We start from the raw sequence: 19,354 nt of genomic DNA, 5'->3' as shown, positions 1-19,354 counted from the left end.
ACAATATATGAATATACATTGTGTTATCATTTATACCAGATAGATTTATCTAATAAACATTTGAAAAAAATGCTTTCTTTTTTACATAGATTACGCTCATTGAAATCCAAAACGTCATACAGACACGGGCATAGCGAAAGAGTTGTGATGTCACTATTCAAAAAGGAAAATTAACAATAGGGAGAGAAAAATCGTTCCTTTTGTCGTAAATTTTTGTGTCGAGTTTATCGCGTAAAACTTAAATATCTAAATCTAGAAAAGGACAGTGCTTGCTGTTAACATGCATGGTTAATATTTTATTTATCTAAAGTAACTTCCTTTGGGTATATTTCGAAAGTATATTTAGAGAAATCTTGATTATTTAACGAAAACATATCATCAACATAACGGTTAGTGTTGTTGAAAGGTTTATATTACAATGTTGGCCAAAATTAACATATCTACACCTCGAAATATATTCCTGGCTTTTTGAGGCCAAAATAAACTAAGCTGAGAAAAATATTTGAGATGTTCCTTTCTGACAGTTATGGAAAATAGAGGACAATAGATATCTGCACAATAATAGGTGATTTAAGTGTGACTGAGGGGAAAGATTAAAGACAATTATTTTTGATCGCTTATTGTCCCATCATCTCCATGGATGAAACAAATGAATAAAAAATCTAAAGAATAAAGTTAATATGTTTTTAAACTCAAAATGTACAGGTTAATCTGTATTCAGAAAATAAAATAGAAGTGTAAAAAAAGCCATGTTTGCCAAAAGGTTAATATTAACCGCAAAGGCGTACAACTGCATTGTCCTCCTACATTGTCTTATAAATTGGGCCTGAAAAGAACTTCTAATTTGATATTTCAATTTTGAATTTACCTTCATCAGAAATGCTCATTTGATGAAGTCAAATTTGGATAAATACGAAGGATACTGTATAACTTTATGTTTCTATTGAAATAATGTTACTCATGGAATTGAGAATGTAAATGGGAATGTGGCAAAGAGACAACAACCCGATCAAAGAGCAGAAAATAGTCCAAGGCCACTAATGGCTCTTTAACGCACCCGGAGGCGGGCTTCAGCTGGCACCTAAACAATAATGTATAGTTGTTCAGCGAAATTGACGCCACACTTATCTTCAAAACATATATATGAGCCAAAATTTAAAAAAAAAACACACGCGACTAACAATGGCTTAAGGTTCTGGACAGGCGTAAAAATGCGGCGGAGTTAAACATGTTTTGTGAGATCTCGACCCTCCCCTTTACCTCTAGCCAATATGGCATAAACAAACACACAGAAATATTCGACTTTTTAACTAATCATAATTCTATTAATGTTGGATGAATGACAGGAACATTTGATAGTTTGGAATCTTAAAAACTTAAGGTCAATATGTTTTTTTTTAATTTAGCTACAAAATTGTTTAGAAAGGTTTACAAAAATCAGATCCACCACATATGCATAGCATGGAAGCAGCACATATTTTGACGGAAATGCTTATTTTTTTAAAGACTGCAAGAGATCATGTTAAAAAGCAGTTAATCATAGTAAGAGAGAGGCGAAAGATACCAATGAGATATTCAAACCCTTATGTCGAAAATTAATTGACAATGCTTTGACCAAAAAAAATGGAAATGATAAACAACAGTATACAAAACACAACATACAAAACTAGAAGACCGAGCAAAATGAACCTCACTAAAACATGAGGTGATCTCATGTGCTATAGAAAGGTAAATAAGATAAGGAATGATTGATATACTAGTAAAGCAAAATATTGATATAAATATATTTACATTTGTAATCATCCCAAATGAACCAGATGTATAAATTACACTGAGGGGGGAAATATGTACTGAAAGTTTGATAGGGATAAATTCTCTTGTTAACCTGTAAAATGATAACCCTTTTCATCGTTATAAGTATGTCCCTATCATATAAAGTATAATAATTAAAAATATACAAAAACAGTAGTACCAGCTAAGACATGTCAGGAGTAAAAACCAATCAAAAAGTGAGAAAACTTCCGAATGGATTGGACATGGAGAACATTATAACTTAACTAACTCTTGTCTGTTTTCTGCTCTTTAGTCGGGTTGTTGCTTTTTGACACATTCCCAATTTCCATTTTAGAATTGTTAAACTAGTGATTTAATTAGTGTTAAAAGTTTTAAGAAAAAAATGTTTTACTACTAGTATCATATAAAATCAACATTATTATACTCAAAATGAAGTAAAGGTCAAAAGAACCCTACCAGACACACATGTACACCTTACAATCATTCCATACACCAAATTATTTAACTTATTGCTTGTAGTATCCGAGTAACAAACCTTAACACAAAAAGCTAACATTGACCAATGATTTTTGAAAAAGAGGTCAAGGTCAAATAAAACCTGCCAGACTGACATATACACTTAACAATCATTTTATACACCAAACATAGGTGACTTATTGCTTTTAGTATCTGAAAAACAGAGTGAATTACAAAAACTAAACATTGACAAAAAAACAGTGAAAATGAGGTCACGGTCAGATAAAATCTGCTGTACTGTTGCCTATATAAAATTGCTTAAATCCACTTCATTTCAACTTTGGTTGATATTTGTCTCATTGGCAATCATACATGTTACCTGTTACCTGTTACCTATTCTGTAAATTCCGCCTCTGTCAGGCGCACCACCAACCGGTGTAACTTGGGACTTGCTATATACAGGGGCTCAATCACACCTTAACTACATGATTTATTTTGGGATTTCAATGTTAACTTTATATTTTATTTTGGGATTTCAACGTTAACTTTATATTAATACCAGGTATATACAATTAATGACCAAAAATGGGAAATTAAATATATACTTTAAAACGTGTATGTACATGACTCCTCTACTAGCTATCCATACTTCTGCTTGTATAGTTCACAAAAGTTCTCCAGATGGAATTGTTCACAATTTAGCGGTTTCAAAATTATTGTCACTTGTATAATTCTAGGTTATTTGAAGTAGCAAAGCTGTTCTCTGATGCAGTCTATAGCAATAACCTCTAGATATGCATTCAATTATAGAGATGGAGGATTCATCTAGGAATTCCAAGGATGAACAGTCAATAATAACTTTGAGTTGCAAATCATCAGATGATATTATTTCATTATACACTCCTACATCAATACTGTCATATAACTTTACTAGCATAATATTTAGGAAATGCTCCTATATGTCTCTCAATTTTTCACAACATAAAAGGAAATGTTTAATGTCCTCGCTTCCTTTGCCACATAATTTACATGCTGAATTAGTTCCACCAGATCTGTCGAACTTAGCTCTGTCATGTTGTAAGGTGTATGTTCCACACATGATTTTTGCTTTTATACAGGCCATAGTTGAAGTAAAAGGCTCTGTTCCACAGCTATTCCAGACATTATGGGTTTTTCCTTGAGTTATATTATTGACATTTAAAAACTTAAGAGATGACTTAGATTTTACCTCTGTTTTTAGTAGATCCATCCAATATGAGGAGATAGTTTTTCTTACAATATTTTTCCACTCAATTTTTCCAGGTGGCACATTAATAAGATCATGTGGTGATGGTAAGCCATACTGTTCGGTTAAATCAACAATTTTGACAAACCAACTATTTGAATCACGCGGCATTACAGTCAATTGTCTGATAGCAACTTCACGCTCGACAGAACCATGGTTTCTGACGATATGATGTTTCCGAAAAAAAATTCAGCATACGCTTATGCAGTTTAGCCTCAACTGGAATTTGACCGAGAAGTAAGTAAACAGCAGACGTAGCAGTGCGCTCTGGCAGATGCTGAATTTGCTTTAGAAGTTTGGTATAGTATACGGACAGTAATTTCATATCAGAAACGGAAAGTCTTATAGAGTCTAAGCCATACAAAAGTCTGGGTAGCACATAAATTTTCACCAGGTACATCGAAACTTTAGGGTTAAGTCCATTCAATCCATGGAGCCCAGCTCCCATGAGGGCATACACCGTCTTTCTAGCTGTCTGAATTCTACTAGGTATACAATCCTTCACACCATATTTAGAACTGACATCATGATCAATACCAAGATGAGTCGCTTTTATTGAATTTTGAAGAGGTTGACCATTCAACGTAAACAAATGTTCAGTTTTACTTCCATACTGTAGAGTACATGACTTCTGACTGCTTATTATGTAGCGATGTTTATTTGCATAATCAGACAAGACATTTAACATTGCTTGCATCTCATACGGGTTGTTGGAAATCAGGGTGACATCGTCAGCAACAGTAGGTATGCCACAGTAAATAGAACCTAAGTGAGCACCAAGACCATTCATTTCGAACATTTTCAATCGTGTTTTTATGAAGACCTTATAGGCAGTCGGGGACCAAACTCCACCCTGGCGAACACCCTGAAATTCGTTAACTGGTTTTGACTTGATACTTTGCCACATTACAGAGGACGTTAAGTTCTTATACCATTCATTGAATAGCAACCAATTATCACCTGTCATTCCTCCTTTGTACATCTCTCTCATAAGCCCAGAGTGCCACACAATATCAAATGCTTTTTGTGCATCACTCAAAGTTATAATTAATTGTTTTTTCAACTTCTTAGCTTCAGTTTTGAGTTCAGTTAAGATTAATTCAGCTACGGAAGGACATTCCCCTTCTGTGAAACCTTTTTGCAGACGACTTTGTTTATCTTTAATAATGTTGACATTTTTTGAAAGATGAAGTTTGTCAACTACTTTTCCAATAGTGCTAGTGACTGTTATTTTACGATACGAATGTGGCACATCTCTTGGTTTGCCCCGTTTTTGAATACTGGGTAACATATACCACTTTTCAAATCAGACGGAAGGTTAATATGTTGAAATATAAAGTTTACTAATTTAACAATAATTTTAACAATAGGTTGACCTCCATATTTTAGATGTTCAATAGTAATCCCTTGTTCATCAGCTGCTTTTCCATTTTAAAAGACTTTATACATTTTTCCACATCATCCACAGAGAGAAAATCAAGGGGTTCTCTATTGGTGTCTTGCAGTATTTGTACGTCATCTTCGACCAATTGTTTATAACTGTTGTCAAAAAATTCGTTATCAAAAGGGGTAGACAGTTCTTGAAAGTAGTCAGCCCAAGTTTCAGCTATGGCTACAGAGTCACTAAAAATCTTGTCATTATATCTCAGTATAGATGTTGATACATAGTTATGGTCCCGTTGACGTTTGATAAGTTTATAAAATTGTTTCTGATCGGTTTCCCTAAGCTCCATTATGTTGATAAAATTGTCACGACGCTTTGATGCTTCAAGCTGTCTCTGAGCAGACCTGAGATCTTTTTCCATTCGTTTCATCTCAATAAAAAATTTGTTTTCCTTGCTTTTGGTTCCTCCAGCTTGTTTCCATTTCCAAAAACAATGTTTTTCCTTCCTAATGATATCAACAATTGGTTGAGGCCAAACTCTGCCTTTCCTACGAGTACGTGTTCCAGGATTGTATTTTGATGGGACAAGCTCCCTTGCCGTGTCAGTAACTATTTCACACAGATTACTTATAAAGTTTTCAAATGATTCCAAATCTAATTTTTGGAGTTTAGAGTCTAGTTTATGGCTCAAATTTCTTTCATATTCATTGGTGTCAATTTTGTTCCAGTCAATTTTCCGCACACGCTTGTTAATAAAATCAGTCGACTTGACGATGGTTTTTTCCATTGGGACAGTTATAGTAATTGGATCATGTGTAGAAGTGTTATTCAGCTCTCTTGCCAGTACATTATAGGATGTGACAATATCAGTATTAAGAAGAAAGTAGTCAATTTGTGAAGAGTCTTTTCCATTAAAATGAAAAAATGTATCTTGTTTTTTACAAAGTTTAGGTAAAGAGAGATTATGTTCATCAGCAAATAGTTTAAAGTCAATATCTCTAGTATTGCTACTGTTTCGATGAAACGAAGCGTTTATATCTCCTCCAAGAATAATTGAATGTGAGTCAGTATATTTTTGAATAATTTCGGAGAGTTCATCTAATATTGCTTGGTAGTCATCTCTGGAATAACCATTGCCCCTTGTTGGAAGGTATACACATAACAGAAGTATTGGTTTTGCTAGTTTTAATAAAACCCCAATAATTCTGTTTCCACTATCCGGAATTTCTTAAATAATTGGTTGTAACGTTTTTCTATACATAATTGAAACACCAGCATGGCCCCGACTTCTTTGAATCGGATTATCAAATTTATCATCATCAAAGCATTTAGTAGAGAAATTGAAAAGGTTAAAATCATCATGAATTCTATATTTATCTCTAGAATGCAGCCAATGCTCATGAAGCATAATAATGTCAAAATGTTCACTAAGTTTTTGCAGATATATTATGTTGCTAAAAAATCCTTCAATGTTAAAAGATAAAATACGTATACTATCTACAAGATTAACTTTATCTAACAAGTCCTGACCTGACCTAGACTCATCTCTTCCCAGTCGGTGGGGTGCATGCACGGGGTGCTCGGATAAGATTGATACACCTTTCCCTGTTTGTCTTTCATTACTCGGTTCACTTGTGTTTTTGCACAGATCGACACTTTTGGAGAAAATGTTATATTTTGTAATGACTTCTTCCTCACTATGGGGCGACTGCGCATGTCTAAAAAAGAATTTTCATCACTTTTTGAATTCGCCTTTTCAGGGGTTTGCATTAAATAATTATCCATTTCATTTTCAAGAGGATCATTCGTTATTACAATGGATTCATCCGGTCTGACTGACGTACATATATCTTTATATTGATCATTGCAAGAATTGTGTAGAGAACTGTTTTTCACATTTTCAGATATATCTGAAAGAGGACTACCAGATTGTTTATGCGATCGATAGCGATTGTTGTTATTATTGTTGTTACCATTGCGCTTTCTTCTACCCCTTTGTTTCTCGTGATTTTGTTTGTTGTACATATGATGAATATGCATATCATTAACTTTGTCTTGTAAGTTTTACATTTTATTATCTTGCTTGATTATATCAAATTCTAGAGTTTTAATTCTTTGTTCCAGAACCTAAACCTTTATGGAGTCTTGCTCAGCACTTCCCAAACAAAAAAAAATTGAGGAACAAATCATGGTAACAAATGATAAACAAATCGTATGATTTCTTTGTGATTTGAAAGTGATAAAATTTCACATGCAAATGAGCTAACAAATCACAATAATAAATCACGAACAAATTGCTTATAATTCATAAGCAAATCATAAACAAATTGTCAAGAAATTGTTTTGAAACAATTAACAAATCAGAAGTAATTGCTTTCCTACTTCAAGCAAATCACAAACAAATTGTTTTCAAATCGTAAAGAAATTGTAAAGAAATTGTTATCAAATCTTAAACAAATCAGAAGTAAATCATATTTCTACCTCAAACAAATCATTAACAAATTGTTTTCAAATTATGAAGAAATTATAAACAAATTGTTTTCAAATCTTTAACAAATGAGAAGTAAATCATATATTCCTACCCCAAGCAAATCACAAGCAAATCGTACATAAATTGGCATCACTCATCATGCAATTCACAGATTAAATCATTTACATCCAAATCAAAAATATGTTCTGCCCCTGAAACCCCCAAACTTTGAAGCGCAGTTGTCTTCATTTTACCTTTAATAGCTACTCCTCTAATTGTAAAAAGGAATACTATATTTGATTGCAATGAGGGACGAATTGTTCCCTCTGTGTAGGTTTCTCTTACTTTTCTTCCGAATTTGACTATAACGAAATTTCAAAAAAAAACATAGGCAACCACGTGTACTTAGCAATTGATGTCAAATAGGTGATGAGTCTTAGTCTTGGTCCAAATCTGCTACATTGTAATATAGCTTTGTCCATTTTGCCCGGGACCTGTTTAGTAAACAACAATTAAAACATTAAACTTGCCAGTGAATTTTGTCTGCTGGCTCGGGAAGCTAGTCTTGAAATGAATGTTTTGATCTGTTTACACATCTTTTACACATTTTTATTTTGAAAATTAATCCTTACAGCACAAAATTATTATGATTATAACGAGATACTGAAATGCACAGTTTCTGAATTTTAAAGGTTAACGTTTGAATAGTATTAGTTGAAAATGTGAAATTATAAATAAATAACTGAGATTCCTTACCACCGTCATCTTTCATAGACTGAATAAAAACTCCTCATCTTGCAACCTTCTTTGTTCAGTTAATATTGAACAGTATTTGAAATTTGAATTTGACCTCAACCGGAAGTCAGAGAGATAGATAAACAAAGAAAATTTGAATGCATTCACATTTTATTCATTGTAGCAAATCATCAATGAATCACACCAAGATAGCTAACAAAGTTAACAAATCATTTTCAAATCATTTCTTATGATATTCAAAGTTAACAAATCATAACGAAATCACACCATTCTAGCTCACAAAGTTAACAAATCTCTTTCAAATCATTTCATACGATATTCTAAGTAAACAAATCATAAAGAAATCACACAAAAACAGAAACAAATTGCTTACAAATCATACAATAGAAAGAAATCACAAAGAAATCAGTTTTAGGGAATTTGGAAAATTCTGATTTGTTTATGATTTGTTTAATGAATCGCAAGCAAATGATACTAACAAATCGCAGAATCACGATTTGAAAGAGATTTGAATACGATTTGAAAGCAATTTGTTCATTTATTTTTCTGTTTGGGTTTGATGACAATGAGATGTTGCATTGTGATTTTGAAAATTTTTAACCGATGGATAATTATCATTTTCAGATAATTCATTGGCAAGTTTCTGTTTATGTATACGGAGAGAAATCTCCAAATCTAATTTGTCACTTTCCAGAGTTATAATATATGATCTACTAGTAGTCAATTCTTTTTGTAGGCTAGAAATATCAGTTTGTAGTTTATAAATTGTAGAGTCTTTAGCTCTTAATAGTTTTTCTTTCTTACACAAGCAATCTTTAAGATGTGCAATTTCATGTTCGTAAAGATATCTATTACTCATGTCGCCAGGGTTGTTTGAGACCGTGCTTGTTCCAATTTCAGAATGTGCAACCGAAATATTCAGTTCGTTTGGGTCTATTCTTATGTCATGAATATCACTCAAATTAGTTGATACAATTGGCTTTTTTTAGAGACGCTAGGTTTTTCTGGTTGGATTTCTGCCCTTTGTTTTACTACATTTACATCAACAGTATTAGATATAAGCATTTTAGGTAAAGTTTGTTCCATAACATCAAACTTTGAGCTATCCAAATTTTTACATGCACTAAGTTTACCAGAGTTGTTAAGTCTAGGAGTTCCCAAATTAGTACAAAGATGGTTAAGAACATTAGAGCCCTCGGAGTCATTTGCAACAGAGGCTTGTAAGCTCATGCAGCTACGACAAACATATTGCGCTGAGTGGTCGGATGCATAATATCTTATGTCTTTAGGTGAAAGATGCTCGTAGGAGCAATGAAGCCATTTATCACACGTATCACACCCTATTGCTTTTGAAGAAAGTTCACATGGATCATTGCAGACAGGGCAGATATTGGCAGGTGTCACTGACAAGGTATCATTATTGTCTATATGTAGTACATTTTTACAGTCCCTAGAATTGGTGCATTTATTACTTACTATCAAGAGTTTCTAGATAATGTTTACAGTAGTGCTTGGTTGTATTGTTTATACTAGTAAAGTCATCATTCTGTTCTAACACACCCATGATATCTTGTAGTGTTGTTTGAATAAAGTCAATCATGTGATTTTGTTTGCCATTTAGCAGGACCTTTGAGCTTGAGTGGTAAAAGTTCAGCACATATCGCTTAACAGATTTCACTTTTACTGCCACAGAGTCATATATTACAGCACCAGATTGGTCTTTCGTGCTCGTGATGTCTAATGTGTATTGTAAGTTGTTTAATACATTAAAGGTGACATTCTTAAATGTTTCATATGCAGCAGCTGAGAATACCAAGACAAGATTACCAGGACTTATTTCTGGCGTGACGGAGAAAAAACGGTTAGCAGCATCAAGTTTTTTCATAACAGCCTTTTGTCGGTCAAGAGTATACTGAACAGTTTGATCTCTAATAGTAGCCTTAGTGATTTTATGTTTTCTTGATTTAACAACTCCCTTGCCAGGTGTATAAGGCAAATGCTTAGCCTGGACACGAGTACTTCTACGCACCACATCCATTATGTATTGTTTTTATCGTTGTAGAGCCTAGTCGAGGGGGGTGGGGGGGTCATGTACACTCGGGACTGACTCGAGATAAAAAAAAATAATCAGATGTAAACACTGTTCTTAAAAAGTTAAAAAGTTGCTAAAAAAAAAAAAAAAAAAAGGCTAAAAATAAATGGAATAATGTACAAAAGATACGCGGGACTAATGATGTAATATTTACAGCTAAAATATACGTACAAAAGGGACAATAGCTCCGGATGGCAGGAAAATAACAAAATTTTCAAGATGGCGGTACTTTTCCTAAAAGAGCGGCAAGTACAAAACAGCTAAAAGTGTCAGTGGGATAATTAAAATCTACCAAGAAGCACTAAAAGTTAAAATCGAAGTTAAAATGTGATTATGAGCACACAGAATTGATCCAGTATTAAAAACTATGGTATCTGTAGTCTAAAAACTTCTAAAACTTCTTCAGCTAAAAAAGCCGCTGTCAGCCATCACACATGCCGGAAGTCTTTTTCCATTTTTAATGCGAGGATCCCATGTGCCAAATATAGTTATCCTATTACTAATAGAAAGCGAGAAAATCAGGTGACAAAAAAAACTTCAGTTTAAGTATTTGCTGAAAAAGAGGTAAAGTACAACAGACATATGCCAGACAAAAATTTTTGTAACATATACAGTATCTGTATACAATGTATGAAGTATCCAGGGTATTTTACCTTCTGATATACATAGCTTTATACACATAATTTACCCCGTCCCTGTCACAGCTGGATTAGCGTCCCTATGTCTCGCATTCTGCGACTTTCATCTCGGGCAAGACAAAAAGTTTGCAACTGACAATGGAAGTAGTTGAATACTACAAACACGAACTCACAATTTACACTTGAGCTTGGTTTTACAATGCAAACTCACTTAAGTTTCAGTCTGTAACAAGGTACAAAATAAATAAGAACTAACAAACAAAGGATGACGATGATGGTGTATAGATGTTTTATGTATATTGGTATACACGCTTTGTACAAGACCAACAATCTAATGCGGATTTTAGGTGCTACTGCAAAAGGTAAGTAAACACTCCACACGAAGACATGTCACCCTACCAAGAGAGGCAAGACACATTATTCTGAGTCGAAGCCAACAAGTCTTTTATCTTACTATTAAAGCTACCTATTTAACAGAGAAGCAGCAAATACCAATGTTCTAGTCTTTGGTTAGACCAGGTTGGGGACCAAACCTACAACCCTTCGTACTATAGACAAGCAAACTAACAACAAACCATCAAATGGTTAACAATTAAAGAACCTTTGCTGAGATAAACTACTACAATACAAGATATTTATGTCACCAATGCCCCTGCCTCAGTCAATAAAACAAACCACACTATCAATGCACTTCTACATGCCTTATTAAAGGGATAAATATGTGAATGTAAAGAAATAATTATTATTTTCATTAACTGGTAAAAGTCAATATCAGATTATTGTTATATAGAAAGGACGGAATTTGTATAATATAAAACATTTATAGATATGAAAATTAATAAATATATGCTTTCAGTTTACAACACTATTTTTAAATCTGAATACAAAACAAAAGAGTTTAAATAAATTATGAAAATATTATCAAATACTTAATTTGACAAAAGCTATTATTCCACTGTTTATACCTATTGATAGTTTAATCAATATTTGATTGGTTGAGACTATCCCACATGTCATTGAACAAATCTTCATATTCCTTTCTGAGGATCATATTCCCCTCTGAAATGTCGGGATTACATCGTGCGACGTTACGCGCTGCTAATGTACATAACGTTTTGAACTTCTTATTCTTTTTAAAATAGCGATAGCAAAAATCATTATCATGTTCAAATTTATTTCAGACGATAAAACAAAAAGACTAATAATTAAATTTTGCTCCTCACTGTTTATCAATGGGTATGTCGTGTTTAGTTTATCTTATAAAAACCAGCGGATAAGAAATCAAAATGTATGCAAAATAATTTTCTAATGTATTGATAGTAAACAAAGCATAGGCAGTGGAATAAAACATTCATTTCCCTTTGCCTCGGGAGATATGAAGATTTGCTCACCCTCGAAAAATCATATCTCCCTCGGGCAGAGCCCTTGTGAAATATGAATATTCTTGGGTGAACAAATCTTCATATCTCCCTCAGGCACGGGAAATAAATGTATAATATTCTATGTCAAAAGTGTACTGAAATTCAGAAAAAAAATCTAATTAAACTATCACCCCTTAAAAATACTGGAGATGAACATGCTTTATAAGCTCCTTCATCAATGATTTTAAAACCAAATCTTCATATTTTTTCTTAAGAGTGTTTTTTACAATACTTTTTCTAACCATTAAAGCAATCATTATGGAATCCTTGTTATATTATTCACAATAGTTAATTGCTGATTGTTCTGAGATGGGACACAAATTAACTATGTTTTGTTTTGTCCGGTCCACTTTGTGGTCAGAAACCAGTGAATCAGTTTTGTCATTTGTTGCTGTGAATTCAATTTGGTTTTTTGTGTGTTGTTTTTTACATAAATCAGACCATTGGTTTTCTTATTTGAAATTGTTTTACATGTTTTACATTTGTTTTGTCTAGGCTTCTTATGGCTTGCTATATGGAATGGGATTTTCAGATTGTTGAAGGCTGTTTGGTGGCCTATGGTTGCTAACTTCTTTTTAATTTGGTCATTGGCAATCATACCACATCTTTTTAATATTTATTGATGTAACCACTGAGAAACAACATATCTATGGTCTACCAAAAACACCTCTACCTCATTCAAGAAAAAAAAAGAAAACAAGGTACTACAACAGGCATTAAGGATTACACAAGTTAATACAAACAAATGAATATCAATTTTTATTAACATGTAAAAGTCAATATCACAGATCATTATTATATAGAAAGGACGGAATTGGTTTAATATAAATCATTTATAAATATGAAAATAAATAAATAAATACTTAAATTGTAAAGAAAAAACGGTTTGAAAGTGTGAAACAAAAACAAAAGATAAATTACTATAACCATCATCAAATACTTCAACGACAAAGGCTATCCTTCTACGCAAACTGTCAAAAGTTCATTTAAATTAGTTTGAGAATCAAACCAATTTATCATCTCTGCAAAAAATTTTGGAGATGAATAATAGTTTTATGATTAGCTTCTTTGTTTATCACAATGAAATATACATCTTATTTTTAGATACCTATTTATAAGCATTAAAGCAATCATTATAGAATGTTTTGTTATATTATTAACAATAGTTAATTGCTGATTGTTCTGAGATTAGGTGGTGTTTGTGGTAATGGTGGCTGAGCAGGCGGCAGTATGTGGCCACCTTTTCGTGACAATAACATTATCTCTTCCTTCAAGGCATCAATCTCCTGTGCTTGTAGCTGTACTAACTGTATCAGTCTCTGTTTCTCATGGACATCTGCTTTACGAATACCAGAATATTCTTCACCCTGAAATTATAGATGCATAAAAATCATTAGTTATAAACATTTTTAAATATACTTGTCTTTTTCCTACTTTGCTAACAGTCCTATGTCTGGATAAGAATTCATATTTTCTCAATACACTTGATTAATAAAACATTTCTCAGGACAGATAAAAATGAAATACTGGAATTAAACAAGCATTTTAAAACATGACATCTTTTACAATGTCATTGACTTTTAATGTGAACATACATAATTGAGAGAAGTTTTATTTATAAGATCACATATCAAACCTATTTTAGACCTTAAATTTTGCTTTACTTCAAATTTAAAAAAAACTTCAACATTCTTTTTAACACAGTCTCTCTCTTCTAAACAATCAAACCATCAATCCTACATACTAAACTATCTTCATAAATTCCCATCATATTTATCTTTCATTACTATTCTAAAACTAAAGAATTATTTCAATCAAATAAATATATTTTTACTTCCATTTGGTAATAGGACTATGTATTTTTTTCACAGATCAGGCTTTAATAATTTGAGATTACAACTACTTATCTATGGTTTAAGAACAATCTTTCATCTAGTGAGAAAGAGAGTTGATAGTTGCAATTTTCTTTTCTTTGTAATTCTTTACCAATTCAATCAATTTCATTTGATAACAAGCTAATTTATCCATTTTTATTATTTTACATAGTAACATACATACCAGATTTTTCTGTCTAGAATCCAATGATTTCTCAAACTGTTTTTGTTCATTCATAAGAAGATTAAGCTGATCCAATCTGTTTGTATTATCTCTTATCAATAATGTTATTTTATTCTTTTTATCTTTTATTTTCTCCTGAAAGAGATAAACAGCAATATATTGCATGCATTTATACACAGATTCATTTTCAACAGTTCATTCCTAGTCTGAGCACACATTATCAATCAGAATGGTGTAATTGGTATATATAATGAAACTGAAATACTTGCCATTCCTCCAAACATTTTTCAGAAATTACAATAACATTGAAACATTTTGCATAATCACATGCATAATTTTGAACCACATCCACTCAGAACAGTGAAGTTATGTATCATTCCTAGTCCAGGGTGAGTGTCACTCTTTTTTCATGTTAAAGAACCCATGCAACTCTCTGGGGTCCTGGTTGGCCTGTTCCAATGCAAAAATTATTCTCCGATCTTACATACCCTGATTTTCTAGTGGCAGTCCAAATTTCACACCCTAATCCCAATCTTCCCACCTTGCAGAACAATACTTATGTATTTAAGTTGTTAATTTGTTTTGGTCCTGAATATGTATGAAATAATTTCCACTTGAGATTAAGCTATAAATAATCAATCAATCATATCCTGTGTTTTTCCAATTCACAACATTTAAAAACACTCAACACCTTATTTGTCTTTGACCATCTTAAATATACCTCCAACTTTTTTCTAAAAGAATTCCCTAAAGGTTTCTTTTATTCTAAGTTTTCTCTTTCAATTCATCTAAAGCTATCATTCTTTTTTATTTACATAAGATATGTACATCCCCATTTCAGAATGTCATGGAGTATTGTTTTTTTTTTATTTAAATTTTTTTTCTGTTGGTTCAATTTCTACCACCCCTTTTTACTAAAGAAGGATTCTTACAGACCAATATATAACTTCCTAAGAAAATTATATTAATGATTCCCTTAATTTCCCCTTCAATATTATTAACTGCTACCCTCCCCCTCCCTTTCAGACAAACATAAGATACTTACGTCCCATTCTGACACTTCTTCAGAACATTGTATTTCAGTCATTCTAAGTTTCTCCTTTAGTTCCTCTATTGCTCTATTGACTGTAATTGTCTCTAATTTCTCAATATCCACATGTTGACCAAATTTAGCAATCATCATTTCATTTGTCTGTTCTTCCATCTCTCTTATCTTGGCATCAAATACTTTTCTGTCTTTGATTAATGTAACATGGGTTTTTCTTGCTTCCCTGTTAAAACACAAAATTATGTAATTTATTTGTAATTTCTTTCTCTTAAATATCTAATTATTCAGTGCACCTTTGCATTTAACCAACAATAAAAGAAAGAAATAATTACAGCACAGAACATAATTAATGAGGAAAACAAATAATGAAAAACTAGATGTGTTGGGAAACAATGAATGGCTAAGCCTGCTTTCAAATTCCAAGGGACATTATTCTGTAAAAGTAGGCCATCTTAATTAAACTGTGAACTTGATCAGTAACTTAGCATTATACACTAAAGCACTAAAAATGACCTTAATCTACAGGCAAAACAGAAAAAAGTTAACAATTTCAGAACAGAATATTAATGGAAGGACAGTAACAAAAGATTTAATGATGGACAATGGTAACACTATATGCCACTGCCACTGAATGGTATGGGCATAGATATAAATTAAAATAACAAAAAGACAAACAAGTGAACTAAAGGTTATCTTGCAAATGACCTCCTTCAAAAATTTATATTAAGTTTCTTATAAAAGGTGTCAAGTTTAAAGTTTAATTTCCATTTGTTACATCAGCTGATATTTTTATGAAAACTCCAAGTAAGAAAAACAAAAAACTGTAGCCATTGGCTGAAAAAAGATACATTGCATTCTTGTCAAATCACATCTACAACAACTTACTTCATTTGTTTTTTCTGTAACTGTTTTTCATGTTCTAATTCTTTGATTCTGTGTTGTAATCTGTTGACACCATTGGATTCAAATACTAAGGTTTGTGACAAGTCCTGTGGCAATACTGCATTAATCATATACTGTATTTGGTGAAGTTTGAGGGTCACAACCACGTCTAACTCGTTCAACTTTTGCTGTTTCTCTAACTGTAATAAACAAACAGTTAAACAATTAACAACAATGCATATAATCTAAAGCTGCAAACTTGTCACAACTGGATGAAATAAACTGAGCTTTATCTTGAATTTGAGAGTTTCTTGTCAAGGATCTAGGAACGCTAATTAAATTTTTTTCCTTGTTTTGCCATGACTAAACTACAAAGTTAGAACTTGACAGTCAATCAACAATTGTTCTCTTGATGACCCGGTCTTTGAAGAGATTTCCCTTAAAAGTAACCAGAATGGATGTACTATGATCTTTCAGAAGATACCTTGAAGTTTAGTACAAGTGTTATCTCTAGCTATACTAAAATGTGATTTATACTTTACAGCACATAATTACTCATATCTTAAATGAATGGGTCATTAATTTGAAAGTTGCTGAACAGTGAGAAAAAATATATATCTAAAATCACAATAAAGATAATCTTTAGTATTTGCACGAGTATAAATCTATTTATTGATACACTAATTATTTGCAGCTACAAACCTGGAAGGCTTCTAAATCATTCTGAGCTGTCTTCAATGCTCCTATGATGACCTTTAACTTTTTATTCATACTTTCTAATTCTTTCTTTAAAGTTTCATTATTTTTCTTCTCCTCTACTAAGGCTTCCTCTATGTCCAGTCTCTTTTCTCTCATGGCACATGTATTGTCATATAATGTCTGTAAATAGAAAGTAGGAAATGGTTTTTAACAAAGAATCTTGTTGGCATATCTACATTCAAATAAATGTTTAGTGCCATGACATTGTCAGTTTATTTTCGACTTATGAGTTTGAATGTCCCTTTGGTATCTTTCGCCTCTCTTTCACAGAGCAGCCAAATAGAGCAATGAAGCACAATTAATTCTATAAACTGCAATTAAATCTGCTACCTAATAATACCATGGCAATTAATATTTTGTGATCAGCATAACTTATATATTACAATTCTCACAACAATCTATCAACAAAATAGTGTAAAACATGAGTTTTTTATTGGAAGACAAATATCTATTACTTACTTGATCACAGCCTGGAGGGCAAATGTCAAGGTCATAACCTCCAGCATCATCATCAGATTCGTCTTCATCCTCATCCCATTCAGAATCATCATCTGAATCATCATCACTCTCCTCACTTTCATCTAGAAAAGATTAAGTCTCAAACTTAGGGCTGAAGTCTTCTTAAATATGTTTAAATTATAATATGTCCTTGTATTCAAAGCTGTTATTAATCTAAAATTGGCTTACCTGTAAGTTCAATCATTTTATTTATAGGCATTATCTAAATCTCAAATATAACAAGGAAACACTCCCTTTGACATGGAATCTTAATTTAATATAAAAAGCTGGAGCTGTCATTTATTTGAAATCAAAATATTATTTGCCTTCATTTAACCTATAATGATTATTTGCTATTCAATCTTTATATTTTGTGAATTTGTACATTACAACCATAAAACTGTGTTCTCCCCTAAAAAAATGTGAAATAGTTACATAAAACCTTAGCATGCACAAAATATCTGTGGCATAACATTAAGCAATCAACAATCAATCAATCAGCAAAAGTTTAAATCATTGAATAAATTTTTTCAAAGTAAAAAAAATTTTTAAAATTCCATGACCTACCATCCTCTGACACTTTTTTCTTTGCCCTTTTAATCTTTTTCTTATAAACTTTTGTAAGATATTCCGCCCACTGATTTTTATCTCCTAGTAAAACTAAGAACTGTGCTTGTAGTGCTCTGTCTTTTTCTCCCATCTTCTCTATTTCCTTCTTTTTCATTTCTATCTTATTTGTTATTTCTACAATCTGTAAAATAAGATTTTATTAAATAAATGCACCTATATAACTTTCTAATTGTTTTTGTTGAAGGGTTCTAGACAAGTGTCTTTAATTCAATAAATATTGCATCGTTCATTTGATTTTTTCTTGTAGCCACCAGTCACTTTTTTTTATATGCTTCAATGACCCGTTTTATGTGCAATATGAGTTGGTAAGACAAGACTGATATGTAAATATAGTAAATATGTTTAACCCCGCCACATACTTTGTGTGTCTGTCCCAAAGTCAGGAGCCTGTAGTTCAGTAGTTGTCGTTGGTTCATGTCTATCATATTTGTTTTTCGTAAATTGTTTTGTTATAATTTAGGCTGTTACTTTTCTCAATTGAATTGTTTCATATTTTTCATGTCGGGGCCTTTTATAGCAGACTATAACGGCATGGTTTTTTTCTCTTTGTTGAAGGCCGTATGGTTGCCTATAATTGCTTACATTCACTTCATTTGAACTTTGGTGGATAGTTGTCTCAGTGGCAATCATACTACATCTCCTTATTTTTATATTAAGTAGCTTCTTCTGATGTCTTTATGTTTTGTTCTCTCTAACACATATACTGACATTATAAATATGAGTAACTTAGGCAATTGATAAACATCTCCTTTATAAGATCAATAACCTGACACCAATGAAAGAACATTTACCTAGCAAGCTCACATACCCCACTACCGAAAAAAAATGGTCCCAAATTTTCAGATTTTTCTGATTATAGAACTCATCCAGAGTTTTGATTAGTACAAATTTCAACAGGATCCAACAAATAATTAAGTATAACACTAATGTTCTATATAATATTTATAGTAAACCAACCTTATTCTGCATATCAATTTTCTCCTGGGCTTTATTAGTGACTTTTTCTGCCAACACGTCCTCCCTCTTCTCAAACTCTTTCAGTAATACTAACTCCTCAAACAAAGTCACCTGTCTGTAAAACATTCAATATTCAATATCAAAAGAACAAATACTTTGTACAGGTATTATTTTTCAAAACATTTATTTTAACCTTGCAAAATTATATTTTCCTTGTGAAAATATT

At 32.1% G+C, this 19,354-nt stretch overlaps 1 protein-coding gene across 10 annotated transcripts in view; it reads right to left on the bottom strand.

Moving 5' to 3' along the window:
- The window catches only part of LOC127700681 (cilia- and flagella-associated protein 44-like), a 333,608-nt gene that overhangs the window by 280,165 nt on the left and 34,089 nt on the right, over positions 1 to 19,354 (bottom strand). Inside the window, exons 29-36 of one of the 10 annotated variants that reach the window (XM_052204263.1) lie at positions 19,129 to 19,243; positions 18,109 to 18,292; positions 17,503 to 17,624; positions 16,987 to 17,163; positions 16,288 to 16,484; positions 15,400 to 15,625; positions 14,355 to 14,489; positions 13,537 to 13,663 (exon numbers count right to left, since the gene is read on the bottom strand). The exons of 3 other annotated variants lie outside the window; for them this stretch is intronic. In XM_052204263.1, coding sequence (XP_052060223.1) covers positions 13,537 to 13,663; positions 14,355 to 14,489; positions 15,400 to 15,625; positions 16,288 to 16,484; positions 16,987 to 17,163; positions 17,503 to 17,624; positions 18,109 to 18,292; positions 19,129 to 19,243 — 1,283 coding nt within the window. Of the gene's footprint in view, positions 1 to 13,042; positions 13,664 to 14,354; positions 14,490 to 15,399; positions 15,626 to 16,287; positions 16,485 to 16,986; positions 17,164 to 17,502; positions 17,625 to 18,108; positions 18,293 to 19,128; positions 19,244 to 19,354 lie in introns of those variants that run through there. 6 more of the 10 variants (XM_052204271.1, XM_052204262.1, XM_052204264.1 and 3 more) reach the window with 6 other exon arrangements.

This window comes from Mytilus californianus, unplaced genomic scaffold (assembly GCF_021869535.1).
Source record: "Mytilus californianus isolate M0D057914Y unplaced genomic scaffold, xbMytCali1.0.p SCAF_5, whole genome shotgun sequence".
NCBI lineage: Eukaryota > Metazoa > Mollusca > Bivalvia > Mytilida > Mytilidae > Mytilus > Mytilus californianus.
This window is presented reverse-complemented; position numbering and strand designations above follow the sequence as displayed.